General features: G+C 37.9%; 2 protein-coding genes across 5 annotated transcripts; one reads left to right on the top strand and one right to left on the bottom strand.

Annotated features, from left to right (window-relative positions):
• Positions 1–1,683: 1,683 nt before the first annotated feature.
• metap1 (methionyl aminopeptidase 1) lies at positions 1,684–11,006 on the bottom strand. 4 transcript variants are annotated; one of them, XM_030126445.1, is made up of 14 exons: positions 10,815–11,006; positions 9,582–9,633; positions 9,226–9,335; positions 7,894–7,954; positions 7,160–7,171; positions 6,782–6,809; positions 6,261–6,286; positions 5,807–5,898; positions 5,610–5,693; positions 5,140–5,278; positions 4,230–4,361; positions 3,225–3,368; positions 3,052–3,117; positions 1,684–2,934 (listed from the first exon to the last, which is right to left on the bottom strand). In XM_030126445.1, exons 1-14 carry the CDS (start codon positions 10,989–10,991, stop codon positions 2,768–2,770), a joined length of 1,290 nt encoding a protein of 429 aa, XP_029982305.1. In that variant the 5' UTR covers positions 10,992–11,006; the 3' UTR covers positions 1,684–2,767. The 4 variants fall into 4 exon arrangements, with proteins under 4 accessions (XP_029982305.1, XP_029982306.1, XP_029982307.1 ...); XM_030126446.1 differs by lacking the exon at positions 7,160–7,171; XM_030126447.1 differs by lacking the exons at positions 6,261–6,286; positions 6,782–6,809; positions 7,160–7,171.
• A 5-nt stretch (positions 11,007–11,011) lies between these two features.
• On the top strand, positions 11,012–21,005 carry eif4eb (eukaryotic translation initiation factor 4eb). Its single transcript, XM_030126449.1, has 7 exons — positions 11,012–11,081; positions 12,475–12,578; positions 17,383–17,478; positions 17,640–17,703; positions 18,846–18,959; positions 19,170–19,309; positions 19,728–21,005. The coding sequence occupies exons 1-7, from the start codon at positions 11,064–11,066 to the stop codon at positions 19,840–19,842; spliced, it is 651 nt and encodes a 216-aa protein (XP_029982309.1). The 5' UTR covers positions 11,012–11,063; the 3' UTR covers positions 19,843–21,005.
• The last annotated feature ends 1,322 nt before the right edge of the window (positions 21,006–22,327 follow it).

Here is a 22,327-nt window from a genome sequence, read left to right as displayed (position 1 = left end):
TTAAATTAAGAAAATGTTTACATTAACAAACTATCCTGTAACAATAAAATGTGAATAACCTGAACAAATATGAACAACCTTAAATGTCTAAAGAAAATTAAGTGCAATTTTAACAATATTCTGCCTGTTACTAAATGTTTTGGGTTTTTGTAGATTGGATCTGTAATGTATATGCATAAATGATAAATCGGGGCAGAATATTGATAAAATTACTTATATTCTTAACAAATTTTTTTTTTTTTTTTCAGATTATTCACATCCTTTTTGTTTGGATAGTTTGTAAACATAAATATTGGCATAATTTAATGTCATTTTTTTGCACTAAAACAATTTAAAGTTGTCATTATTTATTTGCTATCATGCGATTATTTTACTGGTCCGGCCCACTTCAGATTAAATTGGGTTGAATGTGGCCCCCGGAAGAAAATGAGTTTGACACCCCTGCTGTAACACATTTAACTTATTGAGCTTTAAGCCCATTTCTCAGCCTACCTGCTGGAAATGACACTCCCAAAATGAATGGAGTACATTCCAGAAACATTTTTCTCAATAAATTTGGATTCAAAGGAAAGGTAACACCTGTGCTGACGTAGAAGTGTCAAAATAATATTCAAATACAGTTTAAGAGTACTTCAGCAGCTCCTAAATAAACAACTAAGCAGCGGAAATCTTGGAAACCTTTAGCTCTCAAGCCAGCCTTGTGAACGTAACCTTAGTTTTACTTACTCATCAGGTCTCTATCGCCGCTGTGGTGTAATTAATGTTTAATTGTGCTTTCAGTTTCCATTGGATAGAACTGATGATAGTGAAACTGTAGCCACAACTGTCCAAATGTAATAAATAGAGTTCGTACATATTTTTCAAGGTCATATTCAAGTACTTTTAAGGGACATTTTCAAATTTTTCCAGCACAGCACCAAATCATTGGGGTCAAATACATATCAACAGGAATACATAAACTCAGGATTATTTTTTTTCCCACTTTTTATCGCAATAATGCTATAAACATCTAAAATTATGTTTCATGATAACGGCAAAAAGTTTAGAAATTAACAGAACACAAAGTTTTATCCAAAAAAGGGAAGCGGCTTGGCGTTCTTCAGACACACTTGCAATGAGCCAAAGATTAAGATAAAAATGTACCTGGAGTTGACCTGAGAGCACCTAGTAGTTTTCTTAAACAAAATTTTATTTTTCAAAATGTATCAAATCCCTGCAGGTAGCTTTGGCTTCGCATCTAACCTGGCAGAGTTAACATTCAAAATGAAATAAATCACATCAGTTAGAAATGCAAGCACTTCAACTGAAATTCAAGCACTTTTCAGGCCTTGGAAACATCAAAATTCAAGCATTTCAAGCACCCGTACGAACCCTGAGTAAAAGGATCTAATAATCTGTAACCCTATATATTTCAAAAGCAATCTTCCCGACAGAGTCAAACAGATTTACAGAGATTAATTATTCAGTGGTATGTAGTCAGTGATAATGAAGCTCTGTTGTCGGTAATGGTTTAAATGTCTACCTTGTCAGTATCATTGTACTCCGATGATATCATAGCCATTAAGACTGACAAGCAACCACAGAGTCATTTATAGTAATTAACAGCTGGTAAATTAAGCCATATTTAACATTTAGATCACAAGTCGATATACTCAAGGACAAACTCACCCACACACACACAGCTACAGAAGAGTCATTTATTACTCCATTAGAAGAAATACAAAGATGGCAGAGAAACTGTGATCACATTAGTCCTCTGAAAATCTAGAAATAATGAATACTGCTCACACCACAACCCCCCCACCCACCCACCTCCTCCCTATATGAAGGTAAATGGTGACTGGTGAGATAAGAAGGAATTTTTAATTTTTTTTTTTTTTTTTGGGGGGGGGGTCAGTTACAGGTCTTGAGATGCGGTGTGGTTTGTAATCTTAGATTCTCAAATTAAGGCTCGTTTTGCTACACCAGAGCTATTTGAAACACGAGACACAGGAGGGGGAAGTCCACAGAGCAGGATGAACAAGAGCAGAGCGCTCAGTGGTGTCGTTCTCATGCTGGAAATCCATGCAGATGTTTCTGAAAACTGGTAGAAGACCAATACAAGTCATAATCAGTTTGTTAACAATTAAGGTTGGCATGCCCCTCCTGTGAAATCTTAAACATTGCGCAGGTCAGCAGGCTGGAGTTTAACCTGACGCTGTGATGAGCTGGTATTGATATGAAGCTGTAAGGAAACTGGATTGTAATTTGGCCAAAGTTTGAGCCTGTGAGACTTGTTCACCCTGCCTTCTGTGTCGAATATTGCTGGTTGCTATCAGTCTTATCTCTGGTCAATTTATAGAAAGTCCAATTAAGCAGAGGCTGAGAGGAAAGAAGCAGAGTGTGGCATACTAGCAGAACTTGCCCTGAGCTCCAACAAACCTCAGACAAAAACTACCCAGCGATTAAAAGCTCACAATGAGGGGTCGGAGGTCAAAACAGGCCTGATGTCGAGCCTGACGACTAAGCATAAATACTTTCACATATTTCCTTCAGAGGATACAGTTGTCACTAATAAAGCAATCCACGTTTGATATAAGACACTTTCAAGTACTTCCATTTCATTTGAGGAACCGATATTTAATTCAAAGAATAAGCAGAGCTGCTAACGTGGAGCTCTACAAGTGGCGCCTCTTGTTTGACATGTCAGCATGTATGTGTGAGACCCAAAGGTGCTGGGTGTCATTTTTGCCCGGAGAGTCCAGTCCATGGTGCGTTCTAGTCCGGCCTACATTTGGCTCAGGAAATGGGCATCACCATTGTCCTCCATGCGGCGGGTCAGGATCTCGCAGCCGGTCTCCGTTACCAGGAGGGTGTGTTCGAACTGAGCTGACCGCTTCCCGTCTCTGGTCACCGCCGTCCAGCCGTCCGGCCACGTCTCGTCTTGCCAGCCACCTGAGACGTGACGCACAGGAATGCGCAGTTTTGGCTTACAACACATCAATTAAACACATGTGGAAACGAACACTGAACACCTCTATGTCACATTCATACGAATGCAGTTACACTCACCTTCGCATATCATGGGCTCAATGGTGAACACGTGACCAGGCTTCATAACACCCACTGCTTTGTTTTCTGAAGAATGAACAAATACACAAATCATCCTCCTGCAGCATGAGACAAATTCGGCAACAGCTTGAGATGTGTCGAATGCAGACAATGACAATTATGCGACTACTCACTGGCATAGTGCGGCACGTTGGGAGCTGTGTGGAAAAGTCTGTGGATCCCGTGGCCACAGTAGCTCCTCACCACAGAGAATCCATTAGCCTGAGCATGCTTCTGGATGATGTTACCTAGTTCTCTGTAGCGGATGCCAGGCTTTACTGTAAAACATGAAAACACTGAATATATCAACATCTGAGACTGAGACTTCACCTGTTCGATCAAAGTTATATCTGAACATTTCAGAAAGAGTTTTTCATGTTATTATATTAAATATTAGTTAAATGCTCAAAAAATTTGCTTTACCTGGTGTAAACTACACATTCAAGGCTATATCCAGAGTTTTTCTGGCACCAAAGTATTACCAGGTCACTTGAGATGCTGGGATGAAGCCCTTGTACTGCAGGTAGGTTTTGTTTCTATGACAACATATCAGGACTAGCTTACAATGCATTGGGTGACAAAAGCATAGCACCCACCAGTGACACTCAGCATCTGACATACCTAATCTAACAAATGGGCTTTGCCGTTTCTGTCCATTGTGAAAATTCCTGAGCTCTGGACAGATGGATACGAACAGAAACCTTTTTTGGTGCTATAGTGATGAATTGTGTGAGTGGTTGCCTGAAAAGGTGCACCGGTGACAAGACTGACTCTTTTCTATCAAGTTCTGAAATGTTCAACTGAAAGAACTCACAGCAGCTGTACAAAAAACTTTGAGCACTGTGAGAAAAAAAAAGAAAGATTGTTTTTTCTCTAAAACGCCATATGTGCACACTCCTCATTAGGACCAATTGGAAAAAAAGATGCTGGTGCTCGAAAAAAAAAAAAAAAAACAACCTCTGAGAACACAGTCTCTGAGATGGTTCAACTGCAGCGATGATAAAAGTCAGAAACCTCAGTAACCTATCAGTCAAAGTTTGTTTAATTAAGTGCAGGGACTCACATGTAACCACCATATGCAGATTATGCAACACACCTGCAACACATGGAAAATGACAAAGTGAAGCTGCAGCTCCTACCAGAATCAATGGCTTGCATAAGGCATTCGTATGTGGTCTGAACCAGCTTCTTTGCTCCTTCCTCCACCTCGCCGACATAGAAGGTTTCGTTGAGGTCACCATGGAAACCATTGTGGTAGACGGTGATGTCCACTGTATAAGAGTAAGGAGACATGCATATATCAGAGCCTTTGTATCGCATGACAAACTGCCTTCTACTGAGTGTCAACCACAAAGAGGGTGGTGAATAATCTGCCTCTGACACATTTACAGACAGACGTAGTGGGTCCACACTGACTTATGAGAGATCGACCCATTTGCAAGGCCAAACAAAATGTCCTCTTTTTAAAATTGCTGGTAAAATTGGAATTGCCAGTAGGCAAACTGCACCTTCTACTTAAGGAGAAATATAGACAGAAGCAAACCTTGACTAGTGAGGCCCCACTGGTAAAGGTTAATGAAACTATTTGTCTTGTCGGACCACGCTGCGAGAGATGAGTTACTGGCAAGTACTCAATCAGACTCTCTGGGGGGAGTGGTGGATGGAAGACATCGCCTAAGCAGACATATTCATAAAGAGGCTAAAATTGGCTGAACTCCTGCTGTTAGCATTTCAAGATGCTAGTACAACCATTCATCATGTAGGAGAAATCTTTTCTCTAACACGCTTTAATAAAACATTTTTCAACATTGAAACTTTGCTACAATATTTCTAGACTTTGGAGTGGAGTATTTCTCAAGTGGTTATGGTTATTTCCTCAAAGACATGTATATAACCATTAAGTCAAAAATTCCCTCTCATTTAAGTTAATATATTCTAATTGTGCACGTAAGGTTGGAGGTGGTCCAGATACAAGTGACTTACTAAAACCCAATCAGGGCTTTAGGAGTAGTGTACAGGGTATGTGTGCTGCATGTGGTATGAGTATACCGTTCAGGATATCTCCTTCCTGTAGAGGTCTTCTGTCTGGGATACCATGACAGATGACTTCATTGACAGACGTGCAGCAGGATTTGGGGAAGTTGTAATAGTTAAGAGGGGAAGGGTAGCAGTTCCTCGCTGTACAAGCCTGGAAAGAAGAAATTCAAGAGTGAGGAAGATGTTAATGGGGACAGCGTGACAGCAGTTTGTGTGCGAGTCAAACATTATCGAGTAAGGCAGATGTCACTGTGTGTGAAAACGTAAATGCAGCTGAATTAATGTTCTACTGCAGGGGCTCTGTTGACACGCAACTCACTTTTTTATTATTGATTAGCTTTGCCTGCTTCAAAATAATTACCAGGTCAATATGTATGACAATGTGTGACCAGGTCTCCAAGGCGCAGATTTAAGTTGTTACAACACACGATCAAACAAAATGACACACAATATTGTTGGTCATGATTTAGGTGTGTTTATACCAGATGAACAGTGTGGTCGATTTCTTCGGTTGTAACACCTGGTTTCACCATCATGGCTGCGATATCCAGGACTTCTCGTGCCAGCTGCAAAAACCATATAATTGTCAATACTAGGCACACGACTAAAAACTATAAATTATTGAAATGTTATTCTTTTTACACACAAAACCAGTGCAGCAGCTGTGTTTTTTCTTTACCTTGCATACCACTCGCATGCCTTCGATGTCGTCTGCAGAAAGGATCTTGATCTGCGACGTCCCCTTCAAAAACTGCTCTGACTCCGACATCCCTGCAAGACAGAAACGAGGACAGACAACTGGCATCATTCACTTGTCACTGCTCAGTGATGCTGATGAGCTGATTTAAATAATACCCCACAAAGTGGCTGCTGTCTGTCTGTCTGTCAATGGTCAACAGTTCATTCTATGTAGCAATTTTGTGTTTGCATGGAAAGTGACAGCTTAACAAGAGCTCAGTTGTAAGGTATGAGGTATTATCTATACTACAGTTGCGCAAAGTACTCAGCGTAGAGCTGCTAGACAATGCAGTGTTTATATTTAGATGGCTTACACCATGTCAGTGGTTTATATCACACGTATTAAGTCTGAGACAAAACACTTTAGACTGTGTCTATCCTTTGTCAATTTTTACCTGTTGCAGTGTCTGACTCCTGGCAGCTTCAACATATCAAACAGACATTTAAATCAACTCCAGACTATAAGCACAAGTGTGAGGTTTATACAAGTCTTTTAGTTCAGGAAAGAAAAAAAAAAACAGTTTGGCTGAAAAGCAAAGATAAAACTAAGTAAGCTGTATTTAGAGTCTAGGGCAGGATTAAACAAAGCAGGTGTTCTTTTTAATAACATCATACTTACTCACGATCTTCTTTAATTTTTTTAAAATGGGAAATCAGAGAAAATTACTAGTAATAATTAAGCAAAACTGAGGATGACAGAAGTAGCAGTACTATAGAATTTAAGTCTGCTCAAGATGTCAGCCACTGAGCATCCGTGAATCTTCTCTCCAGTATGTGCATTTTGTATTCTGCATCGAACATCTACTTCAAAACCATAGAAGCGTCTTGCAATGCTTTAAATAGCTTGCTACTCCAGCAGAGACAACACTAGTTTCAGCACCTGAGCAGAGCAGAGGCAGACTATAGTGACACTCACACTGTTGACTCAGGAAGACACGGCAGGACTGTTATTTGAAACACAGTAGAAGTATCAGGGAAGTCTTTAAGTGCAGGAATATAAAGAATTCCGTGTGTGTGTGTCTGCATAAAAACATTACATTATTAATAGGCTGTGAAGCAAAAAAAAATATATATATAAATTTTTTTTTTAAAATTATATATGTGTGTGTGTTGGCTAAATCACTTGAGTAATGAACAATCCGCTAATCTATAATTTACTAACTCAACAAGATGATTATTGGATGAACATGAACAGTTGCCTAGCAACATGAACAGCTTTGTGTGACCATGCTCAAATAAAGCCCTTCTGACCTGCCCTACAGTGTGAGCGCATCAATCAATTTGATTTACTTACGGTTTGATACACCTGCTCAGGAAAACAGAGATTAAAATTAAAGACATCCTTATGCATTCTTCATGTCAAGAACAAATTACAGGTTAAATTGAGGTGATAATTAATGTTTGTTATATATGTGAATATTTTTTTAATCAACATTGGACTTGATCACTCAGGGTTATGTTGAAAACACAACCCTGGAACAACTGTGGTTTAGTCCCTGGACAGGCATCACATGAGAATGAAAGGAGCCTGTAACCATGACTACCTGAGCACAGATCTACGCAGCCAGATGACAAGGATGTAGAGGTTGCCATGGTTGCACAATGAATGACTTGCCCCAAGACTTAGATCTAAATAAGCCAGGTTATGATTACATGTGTCTGATAATTAAGATGACAGAAAGTAACTGGTGATGTACGCAGGATGATATAGTGCGACAGTTCATCTGTTCTCAGCAATTAATCTTTAACAAATTAAGGAAGAGACTTTGATCGACTGATTAAAGAGTGAACTTGATTTAGAGAATTCAATTATTCTTCTGTGTTTTCCTAAAGAGGAAATTTAATTGGTTCTTATCCTGACAGCAAAACACACCTTTTTGACACCAACATAACACTGGTCTTATGTAATATAGCCTGCTGTGTATTTGTTTTTGTTTAAGCACATGGGAGAGGAACAAGTGAACCTCCAAGAGAGTGGTGATCCAATATAATTACTGAAAACACATTGCATTGATAAGCAAACATTACCTCGGGGATGATCAGCATAGTCAGGTTTTTGGATATCACCAGGCACCGGCCTCATGGGAGTCTACAACAATGATCAAGAAGAAGAAGAAAGGCTTCGTCATATTATGCATACACATTAGCATATAAACAAGACATGATTTAACACATGATGCAATTTTCATAACACAGCATCAGTCACTGGCAACAAATCTTAAACCCTGCTTCCTTGTCAAAATACAATAATTATACTTAATAATGAATAATTTTCTGCATGTTGAAATATTAGACTGTTACTTAATCTATGCTTCATTGGGGGTATATGGAAAATCCAGTCTAGCTTGCTGGAAGGACTGTCAGAATAAGGGTGAATATTTCCTTCACACAGTGACAGGACTGTCATTCTCCTTCCTTCCACTAACTGTGCATTATCACCTTGGAGGTCCCACTTGCCATGTGAAATAACAACCTCTGAGCTGCAAGTGCACCTTGAATATGGCAAGTTTGACAAAGACACACATCTTTTATGTGCAGCTTTCTTTTGAAGACTTCTTAACATTTTAATCTGATGTCACTCTTCCTCATGCAGACATGTTCCAACAAAACTATTTCTCTCCCTCTACACTATTTAGCAAATGCACTGTCGGAGTATCCTACCTCCAAAGAACTAGACAATCAACCCAGATGACTTTTACCTATTCCAGAACAGAGAACAGTACCCATCTACAGCACCAGCACAGTGCTCACAAATTGCAGAGACAGGTCTGACTAAGCACGACTATGAAAAACCCATATGGTATGGGAAACTGAGACCAGTATACTCAAGCACTACTCTCACATTGATATGTCTGCTATTTTTCTCATTCTTTGTTGCAGTCTGCTGTGCCCTTGTTTGCTACCCCCTCTACTTCATCTGTCTTCCTTTTATGACATGATATAAAAAAAAAAAAAACATTAACAATATGTGCTAATTTTTTCCCAGTTTATATGAGTTTGAGCGGTGCACTGTAAAGACTTGTTGTGCATCAACTATTTAACTTCTGTGCTTGAATGGGTTAAAGCTATGTTAACCTTTTCCAATTCCTAAAATCAAACCTAGGTATTTGGGACACTGATTATTCTACCAAAATTTAGCGTAGTTTGCATCACAATAGGTCAGCTGACTTAAAAATGAAAAAGGTCAAACTTTTCAGTCTCTGCAACAGACAATGTTATAAATGTGACAAATAAAAAAAAGTGACAAAATACAAAGCAAGACAAGTGGGCAGCATTGAGGGCACCCAATTGGAAATAAGAGGAGGTACTGTTAAGCACAATTACATACAAAAAAAGCACTTTAAACAACAAAGAACTTACCAGTGGGTAATGAGGGCGTAATTTTCCTGTGTAGCGGTAACCCGGCCATGGGTCTGTGTTTGTGTCCTTCTCAACACAGTTTTTAAGTTCATTCTGGTTCTTATCCTCCTCTAAAACACATACAAATGCACTTCTCTCAAATATCTAGCACCAACATGGGATGAGGCAAATAAGCAACAGCACTGACCCTTGAAAAAGAGGCTTTTAAATTAATGTAAAGATCAATTAATTCATTGTTTGAATCTCAACATTCATACGTGTCCTACGACATAACTCACCATGTTACTTGTATAAACACTAAATATAACCATCTCTACTCAACTCTAACATGCACAGTATGAATCAATAATACATACTTGCTTTTTTATGCAGCAACTTGTGAGAAGTCCAGCTCCCTTTGAAACATTCCTAGAAATGAAAACATAAAAAGAACCTTTAAATGGGGCTGCCAGAATACAGACACAGTCCTGTTTTTTCCCCAGACAAGCGTAAACAGTGCTCCAACACTCATCCGCCGTTTCAGGCATCTAAATTAATTATTATGCAGTCATCCTTTGACTTTATGTGATGTGCACTTGTTTCCAAGTAATTACAGCTGAGCTCCAGAAGAGTCATTATTCATACATCAGCAACAAAGACAAAGAAATACATGATTAACTACATTTTAACGATATACATAATGAGACAGTTAACGCCACAGAGTGACGTTAACTGTAGAGAGACGGTCAAGTTACACAAAAACTGCAGACACAGCAGAGGTCTCTAGGGTCAAATACCATTCCACTAGGGATAGTTTAGCACTAGGTTTATTGGCAGAGACATTATTCAGAGTATGACTGCCAAATGCGAGGCAGACTGCCCACACATTCCATAATACACCTAGTCTTACCATGTTTTATAATAAGCAAGAGTAATCTAAAAGTTTCTTGTGAATCAATCCGCAAAAACAGAGTCGTCATCCTATTTTATAAGATGATGTTATTCTGCTGCAAGACTTTGTTTAGTATGATGACTTGTCTGCAATACATTGATCGTAAAATAAGCATTCTTGGGAACGGAATTTTGCAGGATAAGACTTAAAGGTTAAACATCATGGCATCGAGTGATCAATCACGCAGGATTGACTATGCAGCAGTTTACAGCTCAACCAACGCTAGATACAAAATATTACTATAAATGTAGCATGTAGGATTTGATAAGTGCACCTCTCAAAATTGTTTTGGGTTGCCTATAAAGTTACCGGACTTGGAAGTTAATTTCATTTACAGCAAGACCGTTTCCCACTCGCTTAAGCTAACCAGCAAAGTTAGCTAGCTAAGCTAAACGTTTTCTGCCGGCCTATGGTTGCTGTAACAAAAATAACATCACATACTACCACCGACAGCAGCATTCATCCTCAGTAGTCTGCTTAACATTACAAACTTAGACAGCAAAAGTCAAATGTCACCAGACAGGTTATTAACATTTAACCAAGCATCTACACATGTCTAAGGTAGCTTGACAGTTAGCTGCCTCGTGATATGAGGCAAGGCCCAAGTATGCATCAACAGTCGCCGTTAAAACAGAATAACTCGGGAAAACAACAGTACCTGTGAACAGAAATATGAGCCTTGAATCCCAAGCTTGATACATGTGGGACACTGAAGTTTGGCGTCCTTGCTGCAGCCCTCTGTTTCACACTCCCTTCTAGCCTCGGTGCTCGCCATGCCTTCGTCTGTTGGAGGGGTGGAGCCGCGGAGAAGCAGCCGGCTGGCCACACTGCGCATGCGCTAAGCGGCGTCGTCACGTTGTACGGCTCAGTCCAATCAACACAAACTTTCCAAACAGAGATTTGTAAGATGGCGACTGCCGAACCGGTGAGTACTTTCTGTGAAGAACATATCAAAACATTTCGGCGTTGTTCTCGGCTCATTTACGGGACAAAATCATAACCAAAGTTTATGAACAGCTTTAAATACAAGTCTCCAAATGGAAGTGAAGGGTTGTTACAATTAAATGTTGTGTTTAAACTTGTTTCATTTTTGGCTTCTTGTGCCACGACCTAAGCGTAAAAGAGGAATGCTGGTGTGTGGAGATCCCAACTTTAAGGCTGACGTTATAGCTAACAGACGAGCCGTTCACGATTGAAAAGACAGAATTTCCCCCTTTATTGTTTATTATGGTGCTCGTTAGAACATGTAGCGATGTGGTAAACGCCGATTCAACGCCCTTTATGTTTTTAACGGACTACCTGTAAAATTTGGCATGAATGACAATCAACTAAACCAAACTAATACTGTGTTTAACCTCTCTAAATGTCAGCTGAATTGAGACTGCTGACTGCTGACCTCTACGATGCAGCGTAAGCTATTTTAGTACCAATGGGTAACGAAAGCGTTACTTTAGACATAGATGACTTGGATTTAAAAAAGTACTGCCTAGCTTAACATTTGCTTAACACGCTGTGGTGTTTACTCTATCCTGGATGACGTATTTGATACAGGGCACAATGGTAAATAGTGGTCAAAGGGATGCTACATTCACATGTTTTAAAAGCCTCATTAAGGAAACACCGGTTATATGATGATGATGATGATATATGTTTATTCTGTTGCACAATAAATGAACAGGGTTTTAACTAAAAAATAAAGTTAACATCACTGAAGTTACTTGTCGCCACTCGTGGGTAGTGTTAGCAGAGGGGTTAGCTAGCCAAATTACTTAAAACGTCACGGTGAAATGTGGAGCAGATGTTCATTCAGTTATATTTACTGAACTGGCGTCACGGAATTTATTCACACGGTAAATCATATGTGTTTAGGAGATTACTAATCTCATTTTAGATTGTACATAATACCAGCGTTTTTGTTTTAGTTATCATCTTGTTAGTTTCCAATACTGAAGTGTTAATTTATGTGAAAAACAACTGTAACATTTTAAGTGAAGTAATTATATTTAGAAACTATTATTACACTTCCTACGATTTGTCTACAGAAAAGTAGTATAACAGTCCCTCAAATAACCTTTTAATATTATGTTTTTTAATATTAGTTATAGGCAGATTTTTTGACATCAGATATTTACATGTCACTTCATACTGAGGAAAGAGGAATTTGTTGTTATCAATGCAAATACAGCTTATTTCTTTTGTTAGGTTTGTAAAAGAAGCATCTCGTGTCTTTTGCCATTTCCACATCAGAAAACATCTCTGCGACAGTCTATTGATTATTTCTGAAGCTCTGAATTTAGCTCTACCTCTCTGATTTTTAGGAAACCAACCCCAGTCCTTCCCAGCCTGATGAAGATGGAGCTGAGGAGACTGGACAGGAGATTGTGAGCCCAGAGGCCTACATCAAGCACCCCCTCCAGAACAAGTTTGTGCCTCTTTTCTCCTTCTGGGCACAATGTAATATTTATTTGAGGCAGCCAGTGTCCTCAAAGACACACATTTTTGATGTGACATTTGAAGTGTTTAAAGTTTAGTAGCATGTCTAGTAGCCTATCACAAGGTCATTATTAGAATGCAATATTTTCACTCACTGTACAAGTCAGTGTACAGGGATGCAGTAAACACTGCACTTGTTTGCAGGTGTGTTTCAATTATGTAACTTTCCTGTCATTACTTATATTTAATGTTTAGATACATGTTTGAGCCTTTGTACTTTGTAGGATACAGTAGAAAGTAGGTACTATCACTTTGACCAGGAATCACTTTGACCAGGAATCAAAGTCTCCTTGTTTGCTGCCATTTCACTCTGCAGTTTCAGTTTAGTATTATGTCAAATTATAACAAGCTAATTTTCATATACAATAACTGAATTTTAAATAGAAAGTTGCACAGTATCCATGCCTTTAAATCTGCACAATTGTTATGTTTTATTTGGCCTCATAGAAAAATAAAGCTGTATGTCAATGGGAATATTTGCATTTATGAATTACGAATTAGTATATTCATGCCTGCGGGAGACATTTATGACGTCAACAATGCTGAGCCATAACATGAACATGGACAATATGTGGTCAATGGTGTCCTGATAAGATAATTATTATCAAGAGTCAAAGTGTTTTATTGTCATATGTACAGTAAAGAAACAGGTTTCCCTGTACAATGAAAATCTTACTTTACCATCCACACTGAATGCCAAAAGAATTTAAGATAAATATAAATAGAATAATTTAACTAGAAAATTAAAACAAACAAAACAAAGTTGCATTTAAGAATGGCATGCAAAGAGAATTAGCATAAAAAATCTAAACTATAAAAATTATAAAACTAAGTAAAAATACAAAATACTATTACTAAGTAAATGTATATTTACAGAAGTGTGCAATGAGTAATTTTGTAAACTGTCAGCAATGAGTGGTATGTTAAATGTGCAAAACTGTCAGAGATGAACAGTATGATATATGTGGAATTATTGAGTATAATCAGAGGCAAAGAGAAGATTGATTGACTTGTACTGTTTCTCTGGGGGCATGAACTCTAAATCTTGACTGTGAACAGGTCAGTCTTGTCCTGGGCACATCAGTGCTTTTCAATAAATGTTTCAGGGATTTTAGAAATGAATGGGACTGACTACCACTAGTTGGCTGGTGTAGGTTTTATAAGTAAAGGTTAGGCCTAATTATATAATAGGCTACTTGTTCGTTGATGAAGATTGTTCTTTCTAATATGGAATTGTTGATTAATGGTAAAACATCCTTGAACAGTTTAGTCAGGATGGAATCTAAACTTGTTGATGCTTTAGATGAAGCAATTTTTGAAGTTTCCTCAGATTTATCGGAGAATCATTGAACAGTAGTCTACATGTCAATATACAGACAGTACTAGAGCTATTCTGCTTGAAGATTTGTCTGTGACAATTGTAAGGAGGATGTAACGATTTTTTTTGGTTTTGTTCAGTGGTTGGAAATTTATTCACAAGAATCTCATGAAGTAATTTTTACTGAGAGCTAAAGGGCCAAGGAGAAACCTGGTGTTCTTGTTTTCCGCTGGTTATTGATGTTGTGTGATTTTGCTATTAAAGTATCTTTCCATGCTTGGCAGAATTCCTCTAAATTACAAGAAAATGTAATAAAGTAACAGTAATATGTTGCATAATATTTTATATGAAATAGTTATGGTAGCACATTTAAGACACTGTTGTTCAAAATCAATTCAATACAAAGCTTTAATCCTCTTTATTGTTTAATGAACTGTCTGTAGACATGCATTTCTTTGGTTTGTCTGTTGGGTTGAATGGGCTTTGATTGAACCAGAATGGAACAGCATTAAAATCAAAGTACTATGAAATGACTCTGTTCTGCTGTACCACGCTGTTTGCCAGCAGAGTCTGAAAAAATAGAAATAAATATGCATCAGTGACATCAAAGTTAAACTTGGGTCACAGACACATCATACAATCAGTTGATCCTCAGGTAAAGTTTGAGTGTAAAAATTACTCTCCTATACATGACTTAATGGATGGTTCAAAGAGAAATGAGAGCGAGACATGAATTGATCATTCACTGAAAACAATGAATTCTGTGTTCACCAAGAGAAGGCTGAGACATTAGCAAAATTGATTCTGCACAGCTCAGTTTTCAACCAGCAACATGTCAAAACTCCCAAATGAAAATACAGAGTATTCTTCTGACAATACAAAGAAATTTGTACGTATATTAATTAGTGCTCTCAAACAATTAAAATTTTTAATCGGATTAATCACAGAGTTGCTGTGGATTAATTTTGATTAATCACGATTAAATATCATTCATTTTTAATCTATATTAATCATGTTTCATTTTGCATGAGCAAACAGACTCAGGAAAGAAGGGAATATATATGCACTTAATGTGTTTATTAAACACCTTCAACAGTTTCAACAAAATAACTTGAAACAACTGTTTCGTCTTGGGTTTTTTTTTTTTGTCCTCATATTTCCATCCAGAGGGCCAGCATGCTGTTTAGTGTCTTCCATCTTTATGGGTTGGTTCTGCTGCCTGTCACCACAGGATCAACTGCCTACTTGCGCATGTGTGATGGAAACTCTACTTGGACAAACTGCCTGATATGCGTTGGCAGAGATGTTCGGAGTCATTCTGCACTGTAGATGGGTTAATTGTGTTAAAATTTTTAATCAGATTAATCATGATGATGGATTAATCTGTGTTAACGCGTTAAATTTGATAGCCCTAATGTTAAAAAGTATTGCTACTTTTTGGGTCAGTTGTTACTGGAGGAACTTGGTTTGTGTGTGTTTTCATGCTCTTTGTGTATCGAGGTGGATTTCTTGCCGCTGTCCACACACATTCAGTGTGTTGGATTGGAGACCGTTTTTGATATCCTCACAGTAAGACTGAGATTGTCTGCATGGTCTGGTGACCCTTCCAGAGTGTTTCACTGTTTTATGCCCAGCCAATTCAGATAGGTGCTGGTACCCAGTGGTGCTGAATACGAATAAGCGTCAAATGAAAATTTCATATAGATTTAAATTCCACAAGGATATTTATTTTCATAAGGGTCAAATAAAAAGCCAAACTGAGCAGAAAAGTAGACGAATAAAGGAAAAGTTGTGCCCCAAACACTGAAATTTTTTACAGCTCAGTTATGTTTCATATAAGCAGGCAGCCTAAAGACTAGGTAGAGGATCACTGGCCACATTGATTACTGACGTTGTGCTCTAATGACAAGGATGAACTAAGATCCTACATGTGTTTCCTTCTTTGTGAGGCTATGCTGGTAAATATTCTTTGCTTTGATTACTGGTTGGACCCAAGCCTTTCAGTTACACCTCTTCTACTAAATTAAGTCTGGTTGTTTAACTGACTGTGTTGAGGATTCTTGGAGCCATAATGGTGGACCAGCCTCACTCACTGCAGCTTTTGAGTGGAGTCATTCAAATTGAGGATGTGTCATTAATGGAGAATAATGTACAATGCACAACTGACTAGAATATTACACCACATAGCTCCAATATCTGAAAACTTTTTTAGTGCCGGTAAACGTTTAGTTCGTATCATAAGGTTCTGTCTGCTTTATCTTCCTCTATATTGTTACTGTCTCCATTGTCTCTTTTCAAAATGTAAAATGAAATACACCCTTAACAGTTTATGCTTCAATTCAATGAAGGTTCCACTATTTTTTTGGCTCCAGGCCCAAAGAAACAATTTAGTTTTGGTCAAAATTCTTGTGATGGTAGATATAGATATAGCCTAGATCTACAGATATAGATAGACTTTATTTTGAACGTAACTAGGCAAAAGAAATTCCAGATTTAAAATGACACCTCAATGTATAGAAATAAATCAACCCAAAAAGGAAATAAATGTCACACAAATGTATAACTATTTAACTGTGCCTCTTTAACAATATTTTATGTCTGAAAAGGAGTAGGAAGAAACCAAGCTTTTATTGTCCTACCCCAATTTTGCATGACTTGGCTAATCAGCTAATGTGTACAGTTCAGTGGAGGTAGTATGTTCTACCCATGTTGGAATGGTTTCCTCCACATTCTCACTCCATGAAAAAACATTTACGCCAGTTTCATTCCAATAATGTCAGTGCTTTTGACCAAAGCACTGATTAAAATAAATACACAAGTTACATTTCCCTGCGGGGACAACATAGTTAACTTTGTCCCATCATGCATTGGAAGTCAAAGAGATTTGCCTCTGACTTTGGTTTGTGATAGAATATCACATGTAGGACAAAACATTCAAATTGATTTAAATGCTTTATCCGACAAGACACAAACATGCCTTTGACTGAAGATTACTGGGTGTTTCTTATCAGACATTCTGCTCTGCACATTGGAAAAACTTATCTTCCAGTTGACTCAGTTTATTCCTGACATTGATAAAGGCTGTTTTCCTATCAAGAGAAAAGCTACGTTTAGTGTTTTTTTTTTTCCCCCCGATAACCATACTTTCTCTTTATAATTTTTCATCCTAAAGAGCTTAAGGCAAGACCGTAAGAGGATTTGGCAATGAACGAGTATGACGCAGCGTCGCAATTAATTGGACCACAAGAGTAATGGCTTGATGTAGTGAACAGTTTGTCTGCAGCATGCAGGTGCATCCATACGTCCCTCATTTGCTCTGAAGCTCAATGGCTTTTGGTTCCTTTTGTTTACCTCGTGTTTTAATTAGGTGCTTGTTACATTTATGCAAATTTCCTTTTCTGTTTTTGCCCAACAGATGGTCTCTCTGGTTCTTCAAGAATGACAAGAGCAAAACATGGCAGGCCAACCTGCGACTCATCTCTAAATTTGACACAGTGGAAGATTTCTGGGCGTAAGATGCAATAAATCTCTCTCCTTCTTTGTCTTTTTAGATTTCTGTACTTTTATGGGGTGACTTAAGCAGTTAAATGTCATAACTTTCTATTGTGTCTTTGAAATACTGTTAGATGTGCAAAGTCTGAATGACTGTGGACTTTTTTTTTTCCATTTCAGTCTCTACAACCATATCCAATTGTCAAGCAACCTCATGTCAGGTTGTGATTATTCCCTTTTCAAGGTATGTTGGATTTGTGGAGAAATGAGTTCAAATATAGGTATAACAGAAAATGCTGTTTTGGTTTATTTACTTTTTACTATGAAAATTGGTGTTTTATGTTTAATGTAGCCACAATTTCTGTGTTTGTAGTAGAAGTATAAATAATGACAGCTGCTTTTTTCCTGCTCAGTCTCATGAGTTATTGAGACATCAGATGTATGCAAGAAAAACAAAGGTCTGAGCCTCCATACTGCAACTGACATCATTCATATTCAGAAGAATAGCAGGAAAAGTCACATTTAGGATGTTGGTTGACAAGTAATGTTCTCAAAGTGGTTAACAAGTGTCAAATGGATTTTCATCTGTGAAAAATGAGTACTGAATTAAGAAATTTAATGTAAATGACTTATCATGATTTAAAAGTAAGGGTTAAAGTGAAATTTTAAGGTAATGGATCCAAATACAGTTACTTAAAACACATAAAACATAAAACCTCCAGTCAGAACAGAAGGATGTATGATTTGAGGCAAAAAGAAACAGCACTGAATGTGGATTTTTCTCTAAATATGTTTCTCCAGCTCAGAGCTCACCAGAAAACATCTCATTTAACCAGACATGATGGCAGAAAATGAGAAGTGTGGGTGCAAGTTTAGTCATTTGAAATGTCGAGAGGCGGGCAGCAGCTACTAATTACACTGAATTTCAGACAGGTCATTAAAATAAATAGAAAAGGAGTTATTAAATATGACTGCAGGCTTTGATCATTGAGCTTTTATTGAATCCATTAGTGAGATCGCCCGCTAACGGGTGAGCTACAGCAGGAACACTGGAGTTATTCTTACAAAATAAGTTTTTTTTTTTTTTTTATCAAACAGTAAATGTGAATCAGATTATTAAGGTGGAATATGTACAGAAGAGCAGCTTTAGAAAAGGACACCAACCATATATTAGCCATCTCTAGATCCTTTGATCCTTCCTTAGTATTCTATCTCATCTGCAGTCCTGTAGTCAGATTCAAAGAATACGTACAGTGATTATGGAAAGTTGAAGATGTATCGTATTTTCTGTGTGCAAGCTTGAAATCCACTTCTGAACACCATTTTAAAGGTTATTTTGATGCAGCAGCTCGGGATGTGTAATGACCATATGAACCCTCGCTGCAGGATGGCATTGAACCCATGTGGGAGGATGAGAGGAACAAGCGTGGAGGGCGCTGGCTGATCACACTCACCAAGCAGCAGAGGAGATTAGACTTGGACCGCTACTGGCTGGAAACTGTAGGTTTGGCTGTGGCAGCAGCGCTTTATGTCACGTTCAGAGCAGTAACTCGAATAAGTGAAACTATAAATCATTTCTTGAGCCTCGTCTCAAAGCGGTAACAGCATGTGTATATCCCCTCTGACAATACGCCATATTAGAGCTTGTAGTTAAAAGTCAGGCTGTGAATAACAGCTAAATAGTCTTTGTTTGTCTGTCGTCGACACCAGCTCCTATGCCTAGTCGGAGAGGCCTTCGACGACTACAGCGACGACGTCTGCGGAGCCGTGGTTAATATCCGCACAAAGGGAGATAAAATAGCCGTGTGGACATCAGACTACGAGAACCGGGAAGCTGTAACACACATAGGGTGAGACAGGTCGCCAGTGTTTACATTTCTAATCATCGTCATAGGAAATACATACTGTTTATACTGTTAATAGAGACACATACTGTTTCATTTCATAGCTATACATACTGGCACATACTGTTAATGCTGTAAATTACATCTATTCATATTTTATCCAGTTATATTTTTTACTCTACTAAGTTTTATTCTTATGTTACTTTTTTAAATTGTAAATGTTTATATTTTCTTATCTTATTTTTAGTTTTTGTAATTTCATATTCACTTTATTTTATGTAGCACTCCTAATTTCATTTAACACACAATGACAATAAAGGCTATTCTATTCTATTCTATTCTATTCTATTCTATTCTGTTCTATTCTATTCTATTCTGTTCTATTTTATTCTATTCTCTTACTGTGTCGTTTTCTTGTCAACAGGAGAGTTTACAAGGAGCGTTTGGGGCTTCCCATGAAGATGACTATTGGCTACCAATCCCACGCAGACACAGCTACCAAAAGCGGCTCAACCACCAAGAACAAATTTGTTGTTTGAGAAATACCCGACGTGCCTCTTTCATTATTCTTGTCTTATTTGTTGTTGGTGCATATGTTTACTAATTGCTGCAAAGACTGTGCGGAATGCAATCTGGAAGAAAAAGGAAAAAACTCCAAATCTGCAGTGCTCAGCTCAGAAAAGTCAAGACTACAGTTTGCCAAATGTTTCCATAACCTGCCCAGGACTTGAACCACAACAAACCCGACGGAAGACTGATGAAGACGAATCTTCCAAAACACTAAGAGGTATTAATAGTAGATTTCATTTAGAGTGCAACATATTCCTCTAAAGAAATTTGTATTGATTTTTATTTTTTAATGGCAGGGATTCCTGAAATGCAAAAAAATGTATATTTTCTCCCCCATTTTCTACAGCAATGATGGTTTGCTGTAATCCCACATTAAACCCTTTTAATTTATTATACTAATTTGCCTGCATTTTAGTAGATTGTTAGAGATTTTTTTTTTGTTTTATGCTTTTTTTTTTGCCTTGAACTATTGCACGTAATCAACTTTTATGACTTTTCATGACATATTAATTTGAGTGTTAATATAATTAAAACATTGGTTTTGCAATTACTAGCTAAGTTGTGTAATGCTTTTTTGTAACATGTAGCCAGAGCATTCCTCGATATGAATCACTTATTTGATTGTAGGCAATAACTACAGTATAAAAAGATCTAAACAATGTTCTTTTGACTAGTATTTTGTAGAATTTAATGTAGATACTAATATAGTTTGACTATTTTTGATCTGTAATCCAAATGTGGGATCTAGACTTGACATGCATTGCACATTAAGGGTGAGAGGAGCATCTGCAGATTGAAGATGGGACAAAGAAATTATGAATGTTACAAGTAATGAGATATGAGGTAATTACAAGGCAACAGAGTCCTTATGAGGCAGTAAAATACAGTATAATACACTATATAGCCCTTTCACTGTAGAACTCTCCAAAGGCAACACAAGAATCCTTTTAAACATTTATTCATTTTGACTGCACTCATAAAATAAGATGTAGTTTTCAAGCGCTAACCGTGGCTGGCGCAAAAATTTCAAATATCTGACCCACCCACCCCCCTCCCCACTCCATCACAGACAAATCCTCTTCAAATGTCAAAATAAAAAGCACTTTGAAACAAAAGGTTGCTTTGGGCAGCATGATTTCCTTTTTTCAGTTCATTGCTACCAGGGCACTTTTAAAAATGTCACCTCGACATGACAAATGTCACCACAGTCTCTGAGATCAGCATTCTTTAAGCCAGCAGGCAAAGCATCTACAAGGAGATCTTTCTTGATCTGATGATGAAGTGGCAAGTGACTGCAAACTTTATTAGGTGGTTGCTGAAGTTGTGACATGGTTATAGTAACCTTTAAAGGTCAGCTGATCTCCTTGAATCACTTATGGGACACAACAATGTCCTTGAATCTTAATGAGTCTCTTTTATTTTTTTTTATTTTTTTTTTTTGTTTCAATCAAACACAGTATACAGCTGTTAATAGTAATGCAAACTGACCCAAACTATTAACATTCATAACACCTACATTAGTTCAAACCTAGTCACAGTTTGGAATCAGCAACAAAGATCCAGAAAATTCCTGACTGCACACATTCATGTACAAAACGTGATGAAAGCTAACAAAAAAAATAAAGGAAATAAAACAGCAGTCTGCCTCCTGTGTCTATTGAATACTACACCCCAGCATAGATTAGAATCGAATGGGATATTGATTCTTTTTAGTGTGCGTGTGTGAAAATTAGCCAAACTCACACTGCAGTCTGAGCCCAGGTAAACATAAGGCCAGGGCACGGTCAGTTTATTAAATGGGGTTAGACACTAACCTTGGCAGCAGTGAATGCAATCAATGTAGTAAATTGAACTAAGTGCAGTTTCCCAGTCTCCAGTCGGGCCCTGATGCCTGCAGGCCCTCCTAGTATTCTATCATAGACACTTATAAAAATCCCCTACCGCCAATGTGTGACAATAGGTCAAATCAATCAGGGAGACGAAGAAAGGGAGGCTAAAATCAGAGGAGATTTATAGACAGAACAATATACATAACAATATAAGTGAAAAAGTGTTATTGCAACAGAATAGTTATCCCATTGACTCATTTAAAGGCCAACACTGGATATTTCTATTGATTCTGTGGCTGGAGGCAGGTTTTAAAAGCTAATCATTCCACTGCTGTCCGTCACTTTACACTGGAGGGAGCTGCAACCCCATTTAACTTTTTACTGGTACGTGTTGGGCCAGTGGGCAGCGTGTTTGCAGCTGTACTTCCCACCTTAAAAGGCAGTGATTTAGGGCTGTGTGTATCATCTGGATTACACTCTCTATGTTTGGGTATTTCCTGTGTGGGCCTTTGACGGTGGCAGCCACAATTCATTGGGAAAAAAATTAAGTTAGGCAGCAGTGGAGGCAGAAAAATCTATTGTGTGTGCAGAGGTGAGAAGGGAATTTCAGACAAGTAGCAAACAC

This window comes from Sphaeramia orbicularis, chromosome 22, assembly GCF_902148855.1.
Source record: "Sphaeramia orbicularis chromosome 22, fSphaOr1.1, whole genome shotgun sequence".
NCBI classification, from domain to species: domain Eukaryota; kingdom Metazoa; phylum Chordata; class Actinopteri; order Kurtiformes; family Apogonidae; genus Sphaeramia; species Sphaeramia orbicularis.
The sequence above is the reverse complement of the archived record's forward strand: the minus strand, read 5'-3'. Positions and strand labels throughout refer to the sequence as shown.